Source organism: Anolis carolinensis, chromosome 1, assembly GCF_035594765.1.
Source record: "Anolis carolinensis isolate JA03-04 chromosome 1, rAnoCar3.1.pri, whole genome shotgun sequence".
Taxonomy (NCBI): domain Eukaryota; kingdom Metazoa; phylum Chordata; class Lepidosauria; order Squamata; family Dactyloidae; genus Anolis; species Anolis carolinensis.
Window position 1 is genome coordinate 29,557,421 of NC_085841.1, and position 23,479 is coordinate 29,580,899.

The following is a 23,479-nucleotide window of genomic DNA, read 5'->3' on the forward strand; positions in this document are numbered from 1 at the left end:
TTTGAAGCTGCAAGGCCTTTCAATGTTAATCAAGGTGGCAATTTACAACATTCACACCTGCCTGAAACAGACAAGAGTTCTTTCTCCCACCTTGGACATTCCACAGATATATAAACCCCACTTGCCTAGTCTCCAATAGATCCCACAACCTCTCAGGATGCCTGCCACAGATGTGGGTGAAACATCAGGAAAGAATGCCTCTGGAACATTGCCATACAGCCTGGAAAACTCACAGCACCCTGGAAGTTTGCACTATTACAAAGCTGCATACTGCTCTTTCTACTGTGTTGCTTTTTGGCAGTTTCCTCCCTCCCAGTGCTACTCCACATTAAATGAGACTAAGGGCCAAATGTAGACTGCAGGCTAGAACCTCATCTCACGTTATAAAGGAAAACACACAACAACCCTAATAAAGGATTGCCAGAACCAAAGTCTATTACAGAAACTAAGCAAAGCCACTCACTGCAGATGTATTTACTGTTTTACTTTGCTTTGGAATCCCTAAAGGGCCCAATAAGGCCTGATTCTAAATATATTTTTAAAAATATGTCCAGGAAAAAGATGAAGATCAAACTTCAAATCAACATAATTGTAGAGTAATTTGCTACCGATATAACAACAGCAAATTTTAATGTTGCTGATTGTTTAAATGTTTGAATATTTTGCCTTTATTTGCCTTGAGAGCCTTGTTGTCAACACAAAATCATTGAATGAAAGAAATATATTCATACTCTACGTCCTCTGAGGCTGAGCCTTGAAAATAAATTCTGGGGCTAAGGCCTATAGCATCCTGCCTCAAAAGTAAGTTTATACCACCCAGTTTGTCTTTTATATTATTTATTGGTGGTTTAAATTAGCATTGGGGGACGGAATGTAATAAACCCCAAACAGGTGGCCATATTAAATGCTAGACAATAATTAAAATTTTACTCTCAGTGGCAACATATGGTTTGATTGGAGTTCTGTGACCCAGTCTAGATTACAATATCCAGTGGTCTCCAAAGAATTCAGAGTAATTACATTCTTGGCTACCTGTTCCAGATCACTTCCTTTCCGTTGAGCTTAAAGAACATCATCTCAAATTGGATTATAGTAAATTATGCATATTTGATATATAATTTACAAATAAGATTTGGTCCTCCCATAAGGACAGTTTTATTTCCTGTCAGGTGCTGTGATGTGAGTGCACTGAGTATATTCACTAATAAGATGGTCGTTAATAGCACTGTGATGCTTTAATCATTAGCAGTAAAATTGCACACATCCTCTCATAAACCCAAATAAGGGCCCTTCCACACAGACATATAACCCAGAATATCAAGGCAGGTAATCCACAATATCTGCTTTGAACTGGGTTATCTGAGTCCACGCTGCCATATAATCCAGTCCAATGTGGATTTTATATAGCTGTGTGGAAGGGGCCTTAGTTATTTGGGATTAAGGTGGAAAATGGGGCACCAGCTTTCACAAGCAGAGACCTCTCACAAGAGCATGGTAGGACAAATGTGCCTCCTGACCCCCCCCCCCCAAAACAAAAAAAACAAAACAAAAACAAAAACCTGTGGAACTAATTATTTTTAAAGGCAACCTTTTGTCCAAATAATCTGCTCAAAATGAAACAAAACCAATGCAAATCCAGTGTTTTAATTGTTGTATTGTTGTCAAGGCATCGAATAGCTGCCTTCTAGGTAAAGCCACCTTGAGTCCCCTCCTGGGTAGAGAAAGGCGGGATAGAAATATTGCAAATAAATAAATAAATAAATAGCTTTGGTTCCCACAAGTCTCAAGCCCATCTACCCAAAACCTTTTTTTTAAAAAAAGGATTGTGTGGGGATGGGAGCCAGATTGAAATTGGAAGTGATGTGATGTTACTTTTGGTTGCATCTGGTTCATTGATGTGGCCCACCAAGGAGTAGACAGGTCAAAAATGGCCCGTTCCTCCACAGCTGCCCACCTAAGCCTAAGAAGAAATCCCAGAAGTCATAAGATATTGCACAACACCTTTATGGGTGGAAACAAATGTATATCCATGAAAAGAAATTCTAAGGCAGGAGTCCTAACTTGACTAGAGGGGAAAAGCTATAATGCCACTGCTGCCTTGTCAGTGATATTCTGGGGATAGCAATTACAAAGGGCAGGGCATAGCATTAGTAGGTGCATTAGACTGGAGAAATAACAGTGCGACTTGAGAAACTGCAAGTCACTTCTGGTGTGAGAGAACTAGCTGTCTGCAAGGATGTTGCCCAGGGGATGCCCGGATGTTTGATGTTTTACCATCCTTGTGGGAGGCTTCTGTCATGTCCCCACATGGGGAGCTGGAGCTGACAGAGGGAGCTCACCTGCTCTCCTGGATTTAAACCGCCAACTTGTCAGTCACTAGTTCTGCTGGCACAAGGGTTTAACCCACTGCGCCACCAGGGGCTCCTACTGTCTAGATTAGAGTTGGCATAGTTTTCTACCCACTCACCCATTGGAACCAATGGAAAGGAACAGTGAAGGAGAAAAGGAGGGTTAAGACGTCTTCCCATCCCCATTTTGTGCTGTGGCCTATGCAACCCCAAAATGACTCCGGTAGTAATGTTACCCCACCACACACTCATCCTTGCAATCTCTAGGAGTGCTCTGCCCATGAAATAATTATTTCCCCCAATCAAGAATTTTGAGAGCTTTGACTTTTATAGGCTTTCTGAAGAAAATAATAGCAATATAGAATTGCTATAAACACACACTATATAAATGCACGTATCTGCTATTATTTTACAAAGCATATTTTTTTGTTAAACCAGACCTTTATATCATGTGGCTAATATTGAAAAAAATATTTATATCTATATTTTAAGACAGAGGTAGGCATGCAAGTTTGAGGGGCCATTTTGGGTCACCCCATTTGTGTGGGCACCTGTGCAAATTTCTTTGGGACTAAAACATTCCAGTCACTGGAACCCCCAGTTGTTGTGAGGTGGTTTTTGGCTGTTTTGAAATATAGTGACAAAATAGTGTCTAGAAGCAAAAGCAAGACCACAACAAGCAGTTTATGACCAAAATGTATGTTTTTTTTAAATCATGTTTTAAAACCTGAGGGAGTTTAGGAGGATCTCAAGGTCAGAAGGGGGCAGAGAACTGGGCAGGAGTCCCTTTGGGCTGCATGCATTGCATGCTGCATAATTTCCACCCTTGTCTTGAAAATTTGGATAAATTCGAAACCTTTAATTAACACCATGTTCATTGATGAATGCAACTGTTTTTCAAATGGGCTGGGCATATGGAATGGAAGTCAAATATGTAGGGACTGCTTAGAGTGAAGTCATTACTATTTTAAATAAACAGACTCCTTTCCTATTCCATTTTGCACCACAACCTTTCACTGCAGACTTAATTACTTCCATATGAATTGTTATATTAAACTAAGTATCACAGGTTTGACCTTGCAGAATGTGACCCTGAGAATGTGAATAGAGTCCAGGAGGCAGGGACTCGCTCATACAATCAGGAAACACATCTCATACAATCAGGAAACACATCTCATACAATCAGGAAACACATCTCATACAATCAGGAAACACATCTTGTGGAGGACCACAGTTTCTCAGATACCACTCAGTGGACCACCCTGGATCAATGCGCAGGGGATAGCCCTGACGGGGACAGTGCATCACCACAGTCACACTTATGTAATCATGCAAATGCTCCATCCCCAATCATAGACCAGGAGCAACAGGAACATCCTTGGAAGAGTAATGGGCTCTCGGATGTATCTCAATGGATTGTCATTGATGAATGCACTGGGGATGTTGAGGAGGAGGACAACACTTTACACCTACATGATTCACTTCAACAGGAACACTCTTCAGGGGACATACACACTGTCTTGCACAAAAGGGACCCTGTCAATCCTCAAAGGAAACAGGTCTTGGTAGTAGGTGACTCCCTCCTTAGAGGAACGGAAGCCATCATTTCCAGACCGGATGGGATGGCTCGAGAAACATGCTGCCTCCCGGGGGCAAAAATACACCATATCACTCAGAGGCTCAGCAGGCTCCTAAAGCCCCATCACCCTCCCCACCTTATGTTGATTCATGTAGGTACCAATGACACCGCTAGGCATACTTTTCAAAAGATCACAAATGATTTTCGAGCTCTGGGAACAAAGCTAAAACTGTATAATGTACATGTGATCTTTTCATCCCTCCTCCCTGTTGTAGGACACGGCTCTACAAGGGCCGGAAAAATAGTACAGGTCAATAATTGGCTCAGAAAATGGTGTCAAGAGGAGCATTTTGGCTTCCTTGACCATGGTCTACTCTTCCAAGAGGATGGACTACTGGCAAGCGATGGGGTGCATCTCACACAAGTAGGAAAACATCTTTTTGCACACAGACTCACAAACCTCATCAGGCGCACTTTAAACTAGATCCACTGGGGGAGGGGAACAACAGCCCGGCGAACACTATATTACCCACGACCACAGGGAACCGCCGAAAGGCTAAACGGAGGGCTGCACAAACACAGCAAGGACCAAGTACAGAGAGCACAATAATCCCAAATAAACAGTTCGAGGGGAGGTCACAGGGGCTTACATGTCTTTACACTAATGCTCAGAGCATGGGAAATAAGCAAGACGAACTCCAACTCCTAGCACAGCACCACACATACGATGTCATAGGCATCACTGAAACCTGGTGGGATGACACCCATCACTGGAATTTAACCATTGAGGGCTATAACCTCTTTCACAGAAATAGAACAAAGGGGAGAGGAGGGGGAGTAGCTTTATATATCAAAAACAGTTACGTTGCAGAAGAAATGCAAGACTGTAATCCGGGAAACCAGCTTGAAAGCATCTGGATAAGAATCAAGGGAACCGGGACTCAAAAAGATCTTGTCGTGGGTGTCTACTACAGACCTCCGAGTCAGGATGAAGGACTTGATGAAGCCTTCTGTCAACAGCTGACCAAACAGGCACAAAGAAGAGATATAGTAGTCATGGGCGATTTCAATTATCCCGATATCTGCTGGAAAACAAACTCAGCCAAGAGTACAAAGTCCAACAAATTCCTCACTTGCCTTGCAGATAATTTTATGGTCCAGAAGGTAGAAGAGGCAACAAGGGGATCAGCAACTCTTGATCTAATCTTAACAAATGTGGAAGACCTGATCAATACAGTTGAAGTGGTTGGATCCTTAGGGGCAAGTGACCATGTGCTCCTGCAGTTTGCAATACAAAGGAATGCTGAAACTAAGACAAGTCAAACACGCATTCTGGACTTTAAGAGAGCTGACTTCCAAAAAATGAAGGAATTACTGAGCGGCATTCCATGGACGCCGATATTAAAAAACAAGGGAGTTAAGGATGGATGGGAGTTTTTCAAAAGTGAAATACTCAAGGCGCAAATGCAAACAGTGCCAACAAAGAAGAAAAATAAGACAAGTGCAAAGAAGCCAGAATGGATGTCCAAAGAACTTCTAACTGAGCTAAAGCTCAAAAGTGACATGCACAAGAAGTGGAAAAGGGGAGAAATCACCAAAGAAGAATTCAAACGTATAGCCAACACCTGTAGGGAAAAGGTTCGCAAGGCTAAAGCGCAAAATGAGCTCAGGCTTGCCAGGGACATAAAAAACAACAAAAAAGGCTTTTTTGCTTACGTTGGTAGAAAAAGGAAGAAAAAGGAGGCGATAGGGCCATTGCAAGGAGAAGATGGGGTGATGGCGACAGGGGACAGGGAAAAGGCAGAACTACTTAATGCCTTCTTTGTCTCGGTCTTCTCAGAAAAAGAAAGCCATCTTCAACCTCAGCAACACGGAATGGACGAAGGATTGGGGGAAATCCAACCCCAAATAGGGAAACAAGTTGTCCAGGAACACTTGGGCTCTCTAAACGAATTCAAGTCCCCAGGGCCAGATCAGCTACACCCAAGAGTACTGAAGGAACTAGCTGAAGTTATTTCAGAACCACTGGCAATTATCTTCGAGAGTTCTTGGAGAACGGGAGAAGTCCCAGCAGATTGGAGGAGGGCAGATGTGGTCCCTATCTTCAAGAAGGGAAAAAAGAACGACCCAAACAATTACCGTCCGGTCAGCCTCACATCAATACCAGGCAAAATTCTGGAAAAGATCATTAAGGAAGTGGTCTGCGAACACTTAGAAACAAATGCGGTCATTGCTAATAGTCAACACGGATTTACCAAAAACAAGTCATGCCAGACTAATCTGATCTCTTTTTTCGATAGAGTTACGAGTTGGGTCGATACAGGGAATGCTGTGGATGTAGCGTACCTGGATTTCAGTAAGGCCTTCGACAAAGTCCCCCACGACCTTCTGGCAAACAAACTAGTAAAATGTGGGCTAGACAAAACTACGGTTAGGTGGATCTGTAATTGGCTAAGCGAACGAACCCAAAGGGTGCTCACCAATGCGTCGTCTTCATCATGGAAAGAAGTGACAAGTGGAGTGCCGCAGGGCTCCGTCCTGGGCCCGGTTCTGTTCAACATCTTTATTAACGACTTAGACGAAGGGTTAGAAGGCACGATCATCAAGTTTGCAGACGACACAAAACTGGGAGGGATAGCTAACACTCCAGAAGAAAGGAGCAGAATTCAAAACGATCTTGACAGACTAGAGAGATGGGCCAAAACTAACAAAATGAAGTTCAACAGGGACAAATGCAAGATACTTCACTTCGGCAGAAAAAATGGAAATCAAAGATACAGAATGGGGAACGCCTGGCTTGACAGCAGTGTGTGCGAAAAAGACCTTGGAGTCCTCGTGGATAACAAGTTAAACATGAGCCAACAATGTGATGCGGCTGCTAAAAAAGCCAATGGGATTCTGGCCTGCATCAATAGGGGAATAGCGTCTAGATCCAGGGAAGTTATGCTCCCCCTCTATTCTGCCTTGGTCAGACCACACCTGGAATACTGTGTCCAATTTTGGGCACCGCAGTTGAAGGGAGATGTTGACAAGCTGGAAAGCGTCCAGAGGAGGGCGACTAAAATGATTAAGGGTCTGGAGAACAAGCCCTATGAGGAGCGGCTTAAAGAGCTGGGCATGTTTAGCCTGCAGAAGAGAAGGCTGAGAGGAGACATGATAGCCATGTACAAATACGTGAAGGGAAGTCATAGGGAAGAGGGAGCAAGCTTGTTTTCTGCTGCCCTGCAGACTAGGACACGGAACAATGGCTTCAAACTACAGGAAAGGAGATTCCACCTGAACATCAGGAAGAACTTCCTCACTGTGAGAGCTGTTCGACAGTGGAACTCTCTCCCCGGGGCCGTGGTGGAGGCTCCTTCTTTGGAGGCTTTTAAGCAGAGGCTGGATGGCCATCTGTCGGGGGTGCTTTGAATGCGATTTCCTGCTTCTTAGCAGGGGGTTGGACTAGATGGCCCATGTGGTCTCTTCCAACTCTACTATTCTATGATTCTGCCCACCATGATCTCAAAGCTTTGTTGTTGTTGACAGCTTTCAAGCTGACCCTAACATATAGTAACCCTTATTCTGAGTTTGTCATTGCCTTCCTATAATGCAGGCATGGGCCCTCCAGATGCTTTGGACTTCAACTTTGGCTCTCCACGTGTTTTGGACTTCAACCAGGTGTTTTGGACTTCAGTTGTGGGAATTAAAGTCCAAAACACCTGGAGGGCTGAAGTTTGCCCATGCCTTCTACAATGCTAAGAGAGTGGAACTTGCTCAGGGCCATCCAGTGAGGTTTTATGACTGAGCAAAGGTTTGAGCCTTGGTCGCCAAGAGGATTAATCTAATATGGGCAGTTTCCGAGTTACACACAGCTGACTTACAAATGACTCATAGTTAAGAATGGGATGAGACAATAGGAAGTGAAGGAAATCTATCCCTAGGAAGGTAAATTCACTCCTGACAGAGTTACTGAAAAAGGTGTCTCCATTGAAGCTTTATCACCAATCCTTATTTCCACAACAAGCCAATTTTTTTCAAAATCCAATTATCACAGGGACAGAAAGCAAGGTGAAATCTTCTGAACATCAAAACAAACATCACAGGGGTGTTAACCCCACACTGGCTCTTGCATACATAACTGTTAATCCTGAATTCTGCCTCATACTAACTGATTATGTTATTATCACTAAATGTTTCCTAAAAATGAAATCATGCAAAAATGACTCAAAACATACACTTTGGCTAGAGATTCTGAATCACCCTTTTAAGCAGACAATTCCTTATTCACGTTGACTCAGTAAACTTACACATATATATGTATTCCAGATTATTTTTGTTCATTAATTAATAAACAGATAAAGTATGATACTTGTATCAGTGAAGGTGATAAAGAGGCAAGAAAAAGCAGATAATAGAGAAACCTATAGAAATGAAGGGTTATACTATAAAGCCGTACTGGACAACCCAGAAAGGACATACTTTGTCAGATGAGAATAAATGAAATCATGGATACATGAATTGTATTGTACTGTGCATATCTTTAATCATAAATAACGTATTTCCCAATTTGTTTACATTTCTCAGTTAAAGGGACTTCAATTCTTATGAGTTTTTAGTTTGTTACCCAAAATTTACTGTGATTCTGCTTATTTCCCTGTGCATCTTCCTTTTAATACAATAGTTAATTTTTATTTATCTACATTTTGCATTATTTCTTATTATTGAATCAACATTTTCAGTTATACATCATTTAGCAATTTATAACAAAGCAATATTTTTAAGGGTTAGCAGTCTTCAATAATCTAGCAACAAACTTCACCAAAGCAATGCAATTTATTTGTGTGTAATTTATTTTCCACAGACTCACACCACAGAGGAATTTCAAATCCTCTAGCGTCATCTAAGATCACATACTTTAAAAGAAAATATGTAGAAGAGGAAGAGTTTCATCCACCGCTCAGCAGCTGTTCACCTAAAGTAAGTGTTTAAAAGTGATATTAATATATTTCTGATAGGAATTTTTGTCACTGAAAATCCTCCATCTATGTCCATCCGGGCAATAATCTGTACTCCTTAAATATTAATGATTTGTTTTTGTTTTTAAATATATTTCTGGTGTGTTGAACGAAATAGCCTTTGTATTCTTTATTATTGGTTAAAAGAAGGAAGTTTGGTAGATGGTTTGGTCTATTCTTCTAAGAGTTAGTGAGACTAATTACTCTCTACAGTTTGGTCTAGCTATTTCCAGCTGACATATCAGATGCATTGCACTTCCTTCTGCAATAATCCTGCACTAGACACCTTTGTGCCCCATAAAATTGGGAGAGTTTGAAAGAATTACTGGAAAAAAAACCCTGAAACATCGAGAATTCACCAGCCAAGACAGCCAGTCTGCATTCATGCTGGTCTAAGTATTCTGTAAGCTGTCAACAAGTAATTTTTCTTGTTTCACTTGGGCATGTGTTTCCTTCCTGCGCCTTGCCAGTCCTCTTACCATGGGAAGAAGATGACTCTCAAAGTGACGTGTTCCTCACTGACAGTATTAAATCCATGTTCCGCAACAAGGAGACTCAGAGAAGTTCAAAATGTTTTCCACTTGAAAGAAGGAATCTAAATTATCATCTGGCTGTTAGAAAATAAATATATAGAACAAAAACCAGTAATAAACTGATTGGGTGATTTTATCTACAGCATTTTCTGTGTACCCCAGCGTTCCTCACCTTCCTTTTTTACATAGAGACTTTGATAGGTGTTGTAAGAATCACCGAGGGCCTGTTTCTTTATTGGCATCACTGTTCTTAGCCTACATTTATTTCTTGTCACCCCATGCACCTCCTCCCATACCAGACCACGTCACACTATTGTAATTAAAATACCAGAAATCAAAAATAGTGACTATAAACAAACCCCAGCAGGAATGAACACAACAGCATGTGCAGACAAAACTACTTGATTCAAAATGTCATTGTAAATAACAGCTCTGACCAGAGTGCATGTGCATTAGAAGGTTTAAAAAGTAAATCAGCAAAGGATCTTAGCTTTGTAGATGTATTGATACAGTATATACAATTTTGTGGTCATATCTAATTGCAGGGGCATGTCTATAGAATCAAAATAAATGTCTCCGAAAATAATACACCAAAGTTTGATAGACAATGATTGTGATATCCCCTCTACACACAAACACACACTTCTGATAGTGCTACATAGTGCTATCTGCACCCCCTAATAACACCACTGAATGACATTTAGATGCTCCTTTCTATCACTTTCACCAAATATGTGTAACATGTGCATATCAATGGTGTCACTATTGTGATACATTCAGTCTGTCAGCATGCATCATTTCAGTGATGCATGCAATAATGCCTTTATTCTGATTTCCAGTTTGTTTGACTAATTCTTTGCCTATAGAGTTTGCAGTGATTCCCTTTAGGGCAGTGGTTCTCAAGCAGTGGGTCCCTAGATGTTTTGGCCTTCAACTCCCAGAAATCCTAACAGCTGGTAAACTGGCTGGGATTTCTGGGAGTTGTAGGCCAAAACACCTGGGGACCCACAGGTTGAGAACCACTACTTTAGGGTAATTCTATATTCCCTTTATCTAATTTTGGGGCACATTTCCTAATCTTTCATTACTTTCTGGGACTCTTGTAAGTTCTGTCTTAGAAAGCATATGGTTGACAATCTTGCTATTTGTATGTTGATGTGGATCTTCTGCTTGGTGCTGCAATCCTAAATAGCTTTACAAGGAAAAAGCCTAATTGAAAACACTGTGGGATCTCCTTCTGAGGACACATTGTGTGTGCGTTTCATCTTGTGAAATATATTATTGCCATATGTGTTTTACTTTTTGAGTTTTCAGCCACTGTGAGCAAGTGGGCAATGATGCTAAAATGATTTTAAAAATAAATAACCATTACTTTTTTGATGCTGAATGTCACCACATGTAAAGGTTTTACATTAGCTTGGATATGGGGTTCTTGGTGTCTGTTCTGGCTCTGTGGTGACATACATAGGGTTCTTCATATTGCTGAACAGTGTGGGGTGAGGTGGAAAATACTATTGGGTAGGGTGTAGCTATCAGTCCTATAGAAATGAACTAAAAGGTGGCAAAATAATCCCTTCTGTTCTATTTTACATTGCCCCCATTTTAGAAGGATCTCTTTTTGTGAGCTTTCTTCTACTCAAGAACTCAAGATCTGAGCCCAAATAGTAGCAGCAATAAGAAAAAGAATAAAGTGCTTTACATTTCATTTTGCAGAAAGTTAGACAATGCAGAAACTCTTAGTGATGTAAAAACAGTAGCTATAATTCCACTTCGAATCCTATTGCTTAAGTCTCATTAAACTGAATCAATGGTTGAATGATTAATCATCTCTACGTAAATTGTATTTATTCAATGAGCCTACTCTAGTCAGGGCTAACAACAGGACTCAGATCCCTCTTTCTATACATCAGATGTTCTTCATTGAAGAGATAGACAATGAAGATAACTCTTATTATATTCATAGTGAACACATGCAAAATTGAAGTGGATTTTCTAAAATGTGAATTTTAATGTACTATAATAATTTATATAAGAATGATCCAGAAGAAATATATTTTTCCACTGCATGAAATTTCTAATTTTAAAGAGACCTAATTTTTTTTAAAAAAAACCTATGTAGCTTCGCTCTCCAAAAGCAGGTTTTCAGAATGGCCTGTTGTAATGCACAAAAAAGAGTTGAATTGGCATTCTTAAGACTGTCATATTGCAGAAAATTACACTTTCAACTCTCTGTATCATAACAGGTCTCTGTATCAGCAGCAGTGTTTTGTTACTGTGGTTGTTGTTTAAATGACTACTGTATAGGATACCGATTGCACATCCCTAGGGATGACCTGAGATACCAGCCTGGTTCTCTCAGCCAGATGGTATGGAAAGCTTTTGACCATTGCTGAACCAGACTGACTCCAAACCACACATCCTGAGTCTCCCTTTACATAACCAGTGCCTGTACATCAGTCACTCAATTCTGGATCCAAGGCCCATGCCAACTGCCCCCTATAATTGTGACAAAACAGAATGATAAGCACATATTCCACAAGACAATGGGAGGGAGATTAGGACAAGGGCTTAAAGTGAACTGCCCAGGCTTGCTCTTGCCCAGGGTTAAGTAACCAATCATCCAACCGGAATGAAAAAAGCTTCTGGACTACAGCAACCATGAGAGAGCATTTTAAAACTCCTTTCCTAAATTACTAGTCCCAGAATTCTGTAAGAGGCAGTCACAGGATTTCAGATGGGATGCTATACTCTTTGCCTACTCTTTAAGATCTAGTGTGATGAGGCCTTCTTCAAATGCTTTGAACTACGAGCCCTTCAGTCCAGCCAACATCGTATTGGTCAGAGACAATGCTGCAGTCCGCAATATTTGGAGGGTGCTGGGGAAAGGCTCTTTCTTTCTTTTTCTCCTGTAGCACCATTAGGACACTGGGTAATAGCAAAACAGTCTTTACAGCTGTGATTTTCATTCCATTCTGTAATAATACCAACCAACCATACATGAATGTATTCATGTTTTGCAAGATTGCCATATTGCCTGGACATCTGGAAAACCAAGCCCTAAGCCCAGGGGAATGTCAGACTCTATGGTTCATGTGTATCATGACCTTTTTGCTAAATAAGATTGCCAAATGAGATGGTGATTTTTGTAGAGTAGATAGTTTTCCACTGGGAACTGGACAGAGACCAGGAGATAGTTTCACAGAAAGCACAGAGCAGTCTTCCAGATACTTATTGGTTTCCAGTTACATGCAACAATGACTGCAATTGAACCAGAGACATTGGGGTGAATGATTATGTTTCTTTTTAATTGCTTCAGAAATGAATCTATACAATGAATGTCTTGTATAGAAACGTGTGCTTCATGTTTTTTTAAAATACCCCAAATAGGACACCTAAAAAGTTGTGATACTCTATTTGTTTATTTCTGTAGTTTTAAAAAAAAGATAGTATAATTAATAACAGATTCTGTTACAAAATGAGATTAATGCAATTCCTGGTAATAGTTTTCAAGGAATGAGGAATGTGTCAGAAGAGGGAATTTGCTCAAAAGAAGGGGCCAGTTTGAAAAAAGATGTATATTTATGGAGAACTGGAAAATTTCCCCAAAATCTTCATAGGAAAGATTTTTCCTCTCTGTCAAATTTATTTGGCCACAAGAGAAAAGAGTAGAAGAAAAACAGGACATAAAAAGAATGTTTCTCCTTCTCATGCAACATTTGCTTATGCTTTTGCTTATCCTAATTGGTTGAAAAATGAAGAAAGGGTTGTGCCAATGCCAATTTTGTCACTAAGTCCTCTGTATTTGAGAAAGTTTTCTGCATACATTTCATGTAATGTTATATTGTCTTCATGTTGATGTATTTTATTTTAGGTATTAGGTATTTTATATATGGCATCTTTGTGTTCTATTTTGTAAGCCACCCCGAATTCCTATGGGATGTGGTGGGCTATAAATAAAGTGTGTTGTTGTTGTTGTTGTTGTTGTTGTTGTTTTCTTCCCCTAGATCTGATGAATAAAGAATGCAGTAACACCATTTAGTGTTTTTTGAAGGTGCTTCTGCCCTCGTTTTATCCAAAGAGCAAAACAAGGGTGGGCATAGCTTCAGATGACAGAGAGTGATTCCATATCTTCAGAATTTTGGTATATATGTCCACATAACTCTATTAAAAAAAGGAAATGTGGCATTGATCCAGAATTTCTGCAAATGGACTTCCATGTACAGAATGTTCTTTAGGACGAGAGGGTGATTTTTCCTCATTATTTATCATTATTCCTGTAAGTTGGGGAAAGTGCAGAGGGGTTTCCTTCTGTGAAGGTGGTTGCAGTGAGAGGTAGCGTTGCAAGATCTCAGGCCCAAGACTGTATTCTTAAATCCTCAGTGAAAGGAGAATAAATCTCAGGGCAAGAGCCATGTTCCTAAAAGATGGTTACACTTGGTATTTTTGATTTGAATGGTGCACCTGTGACTCTGTACAATCATATTTGATGTTGCCATCATACTTCATGATCCACAAGGGCCAGCTTCTCAAAACATATCCAGAACTCATCAAATGTTCACTCTAAAATCTCAGGATGAAAGATAATCTTGAACTAAACTGAGAATGGCATGTGGTCATTGCCCTTTTCCACTTTGGTAGAGTGATTTCTCCATCTAGCAATCTCAGTTGTCCATTGTGCACAGAAAAAAAAAAGACTTGGGGATTAACTGTAGGTTTATTATATTGAGCATCAAGAATTGGTGCAGTGCTGGATTTCTGCATAAGATAAGCACTACGATTTAGGACTTCAGATTATGAAAGGCCTCTAAATACACAGAATGAATAACATTAGAATAACAACTTAGAATAATGGGATTTCTTTTTATTTATAAATAAATAATAGGGCCACTTACACATCATCAGAAAAAAAGGATATGTATCACTACAAGAGAGAGCAAAGGAGAATATGGATTTGCATAAGAACTGCATATGCTAATTCTTAAACAGATACAAAATTAGAAAAGATTTAGTTAACTTAAACACAATTGCAGTGCATCTTACAAGTGCAAAAGGATGGCCCGACAGATCAGATTACATTAGCACACTTTTCTTGCATTGACCTCTGCTTTTTTTATCTCCCTGTTTTTCTTCTGCAGACAGTATCTGTTTTTGAGGAGCGGGCTCATATCCTTTACATGTCATTGGAAAAGCTGAAGTACATTGATGACCCTGAGGTCTACCTAAGGAGATCTGTCCTCATAAATAATTTGATGAAGAGGATTCATGGAGAAATCATCATGCAAAACAATTGGTGTTTCCCTGCTTGCTCTTTCGGGACAGCTTCAGCCCAAGAGTGGTTCGTGTCTCATGACTGTCCATATAGGAAACGCCTTCGGATGGCACGGGAGGAATGTGAAAAGGTCCATACCTGCTGTTTTTATCAAGAATGTGGCAGCAACTATTTAAGTTTACCGCTATCTACTAATTCTGCACCAGGGAGCCCCTCTACTTCTTCCTCTGCTTCATCCTCCTCCTCCTCCTCTTCCTCCATATCTTTGCCAGGTTGTTCCCAACAAGTGGAATATGGTGTCAGCAGTTCCCCTGTCTACAGGAATGATGATCAGATCAATGCCAATGAGATTTTCATTACTAATGCCGGGCCACATGGGCATCGGGATAAGACAGTGTCAGGCAGTGAGAAAGGAGTCCATGAAATGGAGCGAGACCATGCTTCAGACTGGGAACCTATGAAAAACGACCATGGTATTGAATGTAAAAGTAAATATTATGAATATTTTGAGACGGGGCATGGTGACAAGAGCAACGTGAATGAATCATGGAAGAAATCCTTACGAAAAAGGGAATACTTGCCAAGTGGCAAAATATGTTGCAGTAAAGGAAGCAAAATTTGAACCATCTTCCACGTAATTGCCGTTCTGAAGAACACGCAGCATGTTGAATTTCTCAAACTAAATGTCATCCTGGATGGATCTGCTCATACTTTTATACAGCCAATACAATCATGTCATAAGCTTCATGGATAATTTTAATGACTGGGGAGCAGATTGCATCAAAGCGTATGTACGGTCTGCATCACAGAACTATTTATAAATATATGGAATTAAAGAGCACAGTTGAATTGTGATATATAAATATATTTTAGCTTTCATTGCTGAAAAAAACCAATAAACCAGATGGGGAAAATATAACCCCTCTGAAGTTTGCCCTAGGGAGTTTGACATGATTTAAAAAGAATCTCCTCTATTAATGTATGCTTATCAATTATCTATTTGGTAAGCAAATTATTACCAGCAAAGAGGAGGTATACCTTCTGCCCAACAATAACGGCTTTGGCAAAGACAGCATATAGTTGAAGAGGAATAAACCCACACCATGATCTATTATTGACACCATTCAAAGTGTCTGGTTTAACAAATGGGTGTGGTAACATCTTTTGTGAAATCTTAATCTGAAATAATATGTACAATACCAGCATATGTACAGTTTTCATCTAAGCTGCAAGAGTGGAAGAGCCTTACGGTGGTCTGTTGCTATAAAGGGCAGAATTTCTTTGGTGCCTTACTTTTTATCTTAATTTTTCCAGGGAGAAAATTAAGTTAAAAAACAAAACAAAACGAAAACAGCTACAGCAGGGATGTAACCTAAACAGGAAAAAATAACAGGGTGGATCAAATATTATTAGAAACCTGTATCCTTTGAAATAGAGAATTTGATTTCCAATTCAAATGCATCTATTCTTCTTGTTTGCTCAATTGCTTTTTTTGGTTTGCAGTCCTTAGAAAGGGATTGAAGAAGAAAAAAACAGAGTTCTCTTGTAAACAAGCATTAGCTGCTTGAACATTTCTATGGCAACTGTCTGTTGCTGTGATTTTTCCTTTTTGTTTCTGGTATAATGAAGTTCATGAACCAGTGGCATGCTTTATACTTTACTCTGTTTCACATCATTTTCTCTCTTTAAAGTTGTAAAGAGCATGTACTGGGGTTTCCTATAATGTTAGGGTTTTTTATTCTGGAAAAAAGCACAATGTGGTGATAAGATTTTTATCTGAAATGAATGTAGGGGTTTTAATCTTTTTTTAAAAGATTATCTTGGAGAAACAGGGAAATAACTTTCAATTGTTCAACACAAATTTTGATCAATTTCAGATGTTCTCATGTTAAAATGACATTTGGGGCAAGATCTAGTTAATGTTCCACACTACTTAATCCTACTGATAACTGTAGAAGGATATCACATAGTTATGTTTGTTGCATTGAAACCGAGATTTTGGTCTGGCAGGCTGACTTAATAAATAAACAATTTGGGAAACAAATGTGGAATTTGGAAAACTTTGGACCATAGTTCCCCAAATCCCACAGTCAATGTCCCCGATGACTGGTCAATTCTGAGAATTAGAGCCCTCAAAGGTAATACCCCCAAACTTTGCTGAATATCACAATAAGAAAGGAGCTTGGTGGCTCTAACATGAATTACGAACAAAGAGCTTAGTTTGAGCTGGATCATATATTTAAGGGGCTACAAAGAACTTCCTCCATCTGAGCTCAACCTATTTCAATTACTTTCCCCAGATATCAACAGAATGACTTGCAGTGTTCCTCTCCCTGTAAATTATTTTCAAAACTTGCTAATTGTTAATTGCTGTCAAGTTGATTTATGGTGATCCTATGAACGAAAGCCATCCAAGTCACCTTATTATCACCCATCTCAGAGCCATGGCAGTATTCCTCTGCTTTCTGTTTTACCACACGGTCCAGGATAACCACAGGACTCTCCTCCAACATTACATTTCAAATTAATTGATTCAATTCTGTTGGCTTTCACAATCATACATAGAAATTGGAAATACAGTGGCATAGATAACACTAATTTTAGTGTTCAGAACGGGGCTGCGGTGGTACAATGGCTTAAATCCTTGTGCCAGCTGAACTGCTGACCTGAAGGTTGGCAGTTCAAATCCACGAGATGGGGTGAGCTCCCGTCTGTCACCCCTAGCTTCCCATGCAGGGACATGAGAGAAGCTTCTCAGCAGGATGGTAACACATGCAGGCTTCCCCTGGGCAACGTCTTTGAAGACGGTCAATTTTCTCACACCAGAAGTGACTAGCAGTATGTTCTCATTTTGCTTCTGACACAATCAAAAAAAAATGTTCAGAACTTGCTTATTTTCCTTGGATTATTTCTCTCTCCATTTCAGTTATCTTCCTCTCTTCTAACACAGGCTGTAAAATCAAATGCAGCTCCAAAATGCAGCACCCTTGTTCCTTGGAGTCCCCTTTTGACACAGCTATCCCCCCCCCCCAAAAAATTGACACTTGCCAAGAGTTTTGTTGGCCTAGGCATTTAGAGCCATAGCTGAATGGGTGACACTGGGATTCTAAAATGCTAGAGACCCGGAGAGACCCCCTCCCCCCAGCACCCCTCAAATGCAAAAGAAGATCAATTTTTGTCCTGAAATGCTCCCTGATACCTTCTAGAGGCCATGGGAGACACTTTTGACATGTTTTAGGCCTTGTTTCGACATGTATTAGGAAACAAAATAGGTTACTTCTGATTTTGAAAAAAAAGTTCTTGCATAGGTCTAAAAGCATGCCAAAACAAGTCATTTGAGCCTTTTAACATACCTCTTTTGGGCTTTTAAAAAACAGAAACAGGCCAAGGTGGTCTGATGTGGTCTATACACTAAATGTTCCCCATCTCTGTTTTACATGGACCACTTGCTTTGCATGTATAAGGTTAGGTTGATAATCTAACCTCACTTCTGAAATGATCAGGTAGCAAGTGATGGAGAAGAGCTCTGTTGGACAGCTGCTGCATAGACAAAACTAACCTAAATAGGTTCAAGGATTGTACCTAATAAGGAGCCTCAGTGGCACAATGGGTTAAACTGCTGAGCTGCTGAACTTGCTGACTAAAAGGTCGCCAGTTCGAATCTGAGGAGTGGGGTGAGCTTACGCTGTTAGCCCCAGCTTCTGTGAACTGAGCAGTTCAAAAACATGTAAATGTGAGTAGATCAATAGGTACCACTCTAGCATGAAGGTAATGGTACTCCATGCAGTCATGCCGGCCATATGACCTTGGAGGTGTCAATGGACAACTTCAGCTTAGAAATGGAGATGAGCGCCAACCCCCAGAGTCAAACACGACTAGATTCAATGTCAGGAGAAAACCTTTACCTTTACCTATTTTACCCAATATAATGCAGTTGGGTTGGTTATTATTTATCATGCAAACTATTGAACCTAAACCTTAGAGGCAACAAATGATTTACAAAGTCTGATGTAATGAGAAGTGCCATTTGCATTGATATCCATGGGCTGTTTATCTTATGCACATTTATCTATGAGTAAGGAGTTATTTCTGAGTGAACGTATGTAGAATTGTACTGCACATTAAGATAACAAACAATCCTTTGACTTTAAAAAAATAGTCTTAAACGTGCCATAAAGCTCTTTGGCATGAATCCTATTGGTATTTGCTACTAAAGTGAAACTGCAATGGACTGTAGAATAGTGAGCAAATACATATTGATTAAACTGATCTGTTCTAGTAGGATTTATCCATCTCCACCTGTTTTCTATGCATGCCTTCCCTCCACTTTCATATCATTTATAGGCTGTGTTAAAGGATCCTGATACTCCTGGTTTTCTTGATATGGATAAGGGCTGGCATTATTTACAGCAAGACAAGTCCAATAATGCCCATCCATCGTCATACGTCATCAAATATATGTACACACATGCATCATGTATATGTATACAACATGCATCAGTCTTAACCAGAATTTATAAGTAGTGAGTTAGAAGAAACAGATCCCTAAAATGAATTAACAAGGGCATGATGAAGTTTCATTCTGACAGTTGTGGTGGCTGGTGGTTTTTATGCCAGTTGGGCAATCTATTTGCTTTAGGTTGTGTCTGAACCTTTAGAAGACCCAGGTGTTAAACCCCATGGCCAAGATACATATAAAGTCCAGTACATATAAAGTGCCAGATATGTGACACGCTCATGCCAAGTGTTAGGTTTAAGACATTACAAGCCACTTATTTGGAGCAGGATCCTTGATCAGGAATAACTTCACTGTACACATCAACAATCCAGTACATCTGCTGCATTATTCTTAAATGGTTTCCGTAAAATAATATTTGACTGCTATTATGTTGGTTCGACTTAAATACTGTAAAGGCACCAGATCCTGTCTGATCTTGGAAACTAAGCAGGGTCAGCCCTAGTTAGTATTAGATGGGAGGCTGACAATGAATACCAAGTGCTGCAGGCTATATTTCACCTCTGATGATTCCTTGCCTAAGAAAACTGAAATTCATGGGATCACCTTAAGTCAACAGGCAACTTGAAGGCACAAACACATACCAATGATGTTGGTAGAATAGACCCACTGACTAGGTTGCCGAATGGTGAATTAACACATTGGTTAACCAAATTGGTTCAATGGCTCTACTCTTATTGGGATTAACAATTGGATTAAGACCACAGATATATATTGGATTGTATAGCAGTGTTCTAATTCATTCAGTTGTTTTTTTAAAGGCACTTGCCTCCAGATAAATTAGATTATCTTGCCCATTCTTGTGTGTATGAGGAATACATAGAAAATTTCTGATGAGAACATAGGAAAATTTAACTCTACCGGTGTTAAGATATTCCCAAGGTTGATTCATGCTAGGTGCATTAACTTTAAAAAAGTTATCCTACCTTATTTCTCCAAGACAAAAACATTTTTATTATTGCTATCAATATTAAATATAGATCTCATTCATACAGTGTATGAGTAGGATCATTTAGTCATTTGTCCACATGGACCAATTTTTTTTAAAAGCTATTTTTTCTTGTGTTATATTCAGTTGAGAAATGGGGGGGAAATCTGTTCTTTTTCCAGTATATGTCAAACATCTGATGTGTTAAGCTTAGATATTTAGGTACTTGTATACTAAGGTGGTGTTGTAGTAAAGTGACTTTTTTCTTGATATATATTTATTAAAATGATAAAACATCATTTTGATTTTAAAATGTTAAATGTGTTTGTTGTTATTTGTTTCTTTTGCTATCAAGAAAGATCATTTAAGTGAAATATTACACTGAGCAGAATAAATGGTTGATTCTATTGTAACTGGCTAGATCAGGTGGGCAGCCCTAGACCAAAACAATGATATGTTGTCTTGATATGTTTCCTTGGGTCCAAAAACTGCCTTTTATATGGGTAGGGAAGAAACTTTATTCACAGAGGAGTACAGTTTTCAGGATTTTCTCTCTGACCTCTGCACCATAAACCTTCCATGCTATTAAATAGTTTTCCCTAATTATCTGGATAATATTTTCAAAGGTGCAGGAAGGACTATTGTGGAGAGCAACAGGCAGAGAAGTCTATTTTATTTGTCCTATTTTCATACATCTAAGGCTGGAGTTAAAATTGCTGGAAGAAACATTAACCTTAGATATGCAGATGATACCACTTTGATGCCTGAAAGCGAGGAGGAGCTGAGGAGCCTTATAACCAAGGTGAAAGAAGAAAGCGCAAAAGCTGGGTTGCAGTTAAACATAAAAAACAAGATTATGGCAACCAGACTGATTGATAACTGGCAAATAGAAGGAGAAAACTTGGTGGCAGTAACAGACTTTGTATTTCTAGGCACGAAGATGACTAGAGACACAGACTGCAGCTAGGAAATCAGAAAATGTTTACTTCTTGGGAGAACAGCAATGATCAATCTCGATAAAATAGTGAAGAGTAGAGACATCACACTGTCAATGAAGATCCACATAATTAAAGCAATGGTATTCCCTGTAGTAACCTACAGAACTGGACCATAAGGAAGGCTGAATGAAGGAAGATAGACACTTTTGAACTGTGGTGTTAGAGGAAAATTCTGAGAGTGCCTCATAATGAGTGGCCACTTAATGAGAAGACAGGGAAGCTTGGAGAAGATAACGATGATGGGGAAAAAGGAAAAAAGGTGTCGACTAAGGGCAAGATGGATGGATGTTATCCTTGAAGTGACTGGCTTGACCTTGAAGGAGCTGGGGGTGGGGATGGGCAACAGGGAGCTCTGACGGCTGGTCCATGAGGTCACGAAGAGTCGGAAATGATTGAACGAATAAACAACAAAATATCTGCACATAGTCTATTCAATATTGGTAAAGAGCTTGCATTCCACAAGTATCGATATATTCCTGGTTCTAATCTAAGGATTGCCAAAGCATTATGTAAACATGTAATTTGCAACAACATTTTAGGATTTAATAGTATTGGATGTCTCAACAAATTCCCCCCAAACCTGAGAGACTGTTCTTGAACTTACAGCTGAAGACTGTTATTTCCCTTGGCTTTCTGTGAATGGGAACATTGGTTGCTATTATGGGGCAGAACTTTGTGTTTTTAGTTTCTAGGAAAAGACTTCAAACAATTATAATAATCCGATTTCTTGGAAGTGCATAGGAGGGGGTGGAGAGAGAGCAAAAGAAAGAAAGAACTCAAAAAGAAACCATGCTGCACTACCGGAATCTTATTTGTCATCCTGATCATTCTGACTTGCACAATACCACTGCCATCCTATGCAGGCATACCCTGATGTACACCTTTCTGTGTTGAAAAGGGCCCAGATCCTGTCTGATCTTGGAACCTGACCAGAATTAGATTTAGTTTTTGGATGTGAAACTGTCAGTGAAGAACAGGTGCTGAAAGCTGCATTTCAGAGGAAGGACCTGGTAAAACCAGCTCTGAGCATTCCTTGCTTAAGATGACCCTATGAAATTAATGAGAGCCACCATAATTCAATGGTGACTTGAAGTCATGTACACACAGAGGCATGTATAGGAGCACAACTTCTGCTTTTCTTTGTTAGTGGGTTAAACAGCGGAGCTGCTCAACTTGCTGACCGAAAGGTTGGTGGTTCGAATCCGGGGAGCGGGGTGAGCTCCTGCTGTTAGCCCCAGCTTCTGCCAACCTGATAGTTTGAAAACATGCACAATAGTTACGACCCTGGCGGGAAGGTAACGGCACTCTGCAGTCATGCCGGCCACATGACCTAGGAGGTGTCTATGGACAATGCCGGGTCTTTGGCTTAGAAATGGAGATGAGCACCAACCCCCAGAGTCGGACACAACTAGACTTAATATCAGGGGAAAACCTTGACCTTTACCTTACTAACAAAGGAGAAACAAGGGAAAGGATTTCATAGCAACTGTAGTCTGAAGAAAGCTAAAGGGCCTGGTTTCATTTAATGACATGAGATTAATGGTAAGCATGTTTTCAATTTTTAGACCTCTGAAACAATGAAAAACAAAAGGAGAACAAAGTTTCATAGTACTTACTGAGAGTAGGACAAGGAGCTGTAACGGAGAGGGGGAAGTTAAGGTAAAACATAAGGACCATTTTGCAAGTATACCAGTGTTTCAAGTACTAGAATAAGCAGCACCGGGGATATTGCATGGTATTGCATCCCGGGAGGTTTTTAAGCAAAGAATGTGCAGACATCTGGAAAGGATGTGAAGAATATCCTGCTGTGCAGAAATAGATCCTGATATGTACAGTTGATTGCTTCCCCCCACCATCATCTTTTTATGGGTGTGGGGTGTAGGAGGAATAAAAAGAAAACATTTTTCTTAAGTAATATTTATGCAAAGGAAGGCACTGCGTGATTACATTATCTAGATCAGTGGTCCCCAATCTTTGGACCTCCAAGGTGTTTGGAATTGCTTTTATCATCTATACAGATGGGCTTTCAACTCTCAGAAGTCCCAGCCAGTTTGGCCAACTGTCAAGAATTCTGGGAGCTAAAGTCCAAAACATCTGAAGGACAAAAGGTTGGGAACCATTTCTCTAGATTATGAGATGGTTATGAAAAAGTGAAATATTTATGGAAGCGAGAGACAAAATCCTACATTTTCAGCATGTCCTGACGCTTCTTTAAAAGCTAGCTAGCTTACCTCTGGTGTCTGGCACTGGAATGGTTAGTTTTAAAGCAATCTGATCTGGGTAAATTGTAGTGGTCATCAGTTATAAGGGT

General features: G+C 39.9%; 1 protein-coding gene across 2 annotated transcripts in view; it reads left to right on the plus strand.

The window, feature by feature from the left end:
* Positions 1–20,490, plus strand: part of sertad4 (SERTA domain containing 4) — a 51,013-nt gene extending 30,523 nt beyond the window's left edge. For both annotated transcript variants that reach the window (XM_008125803.3, XM_003216003.4), the window contains exons 3-4: positions 8,771–8,886; positions 14,593–20,490. In XM_008125803.3, the coding sequence (XP_008124010.1) occupies positions 8,771–8,886; positions 14,593–15,348 (872 nt within the window). In that variant the 3' untranslated portion in view covers positions 15,349–20,490. The remainder of the gene's footprint in view (positions 1–8,770; positions 8,887–14,592) is intronic.
* The last annotated feature ends 2,989 nt before the right edge of the window (positions 20,491–23,479 follow it).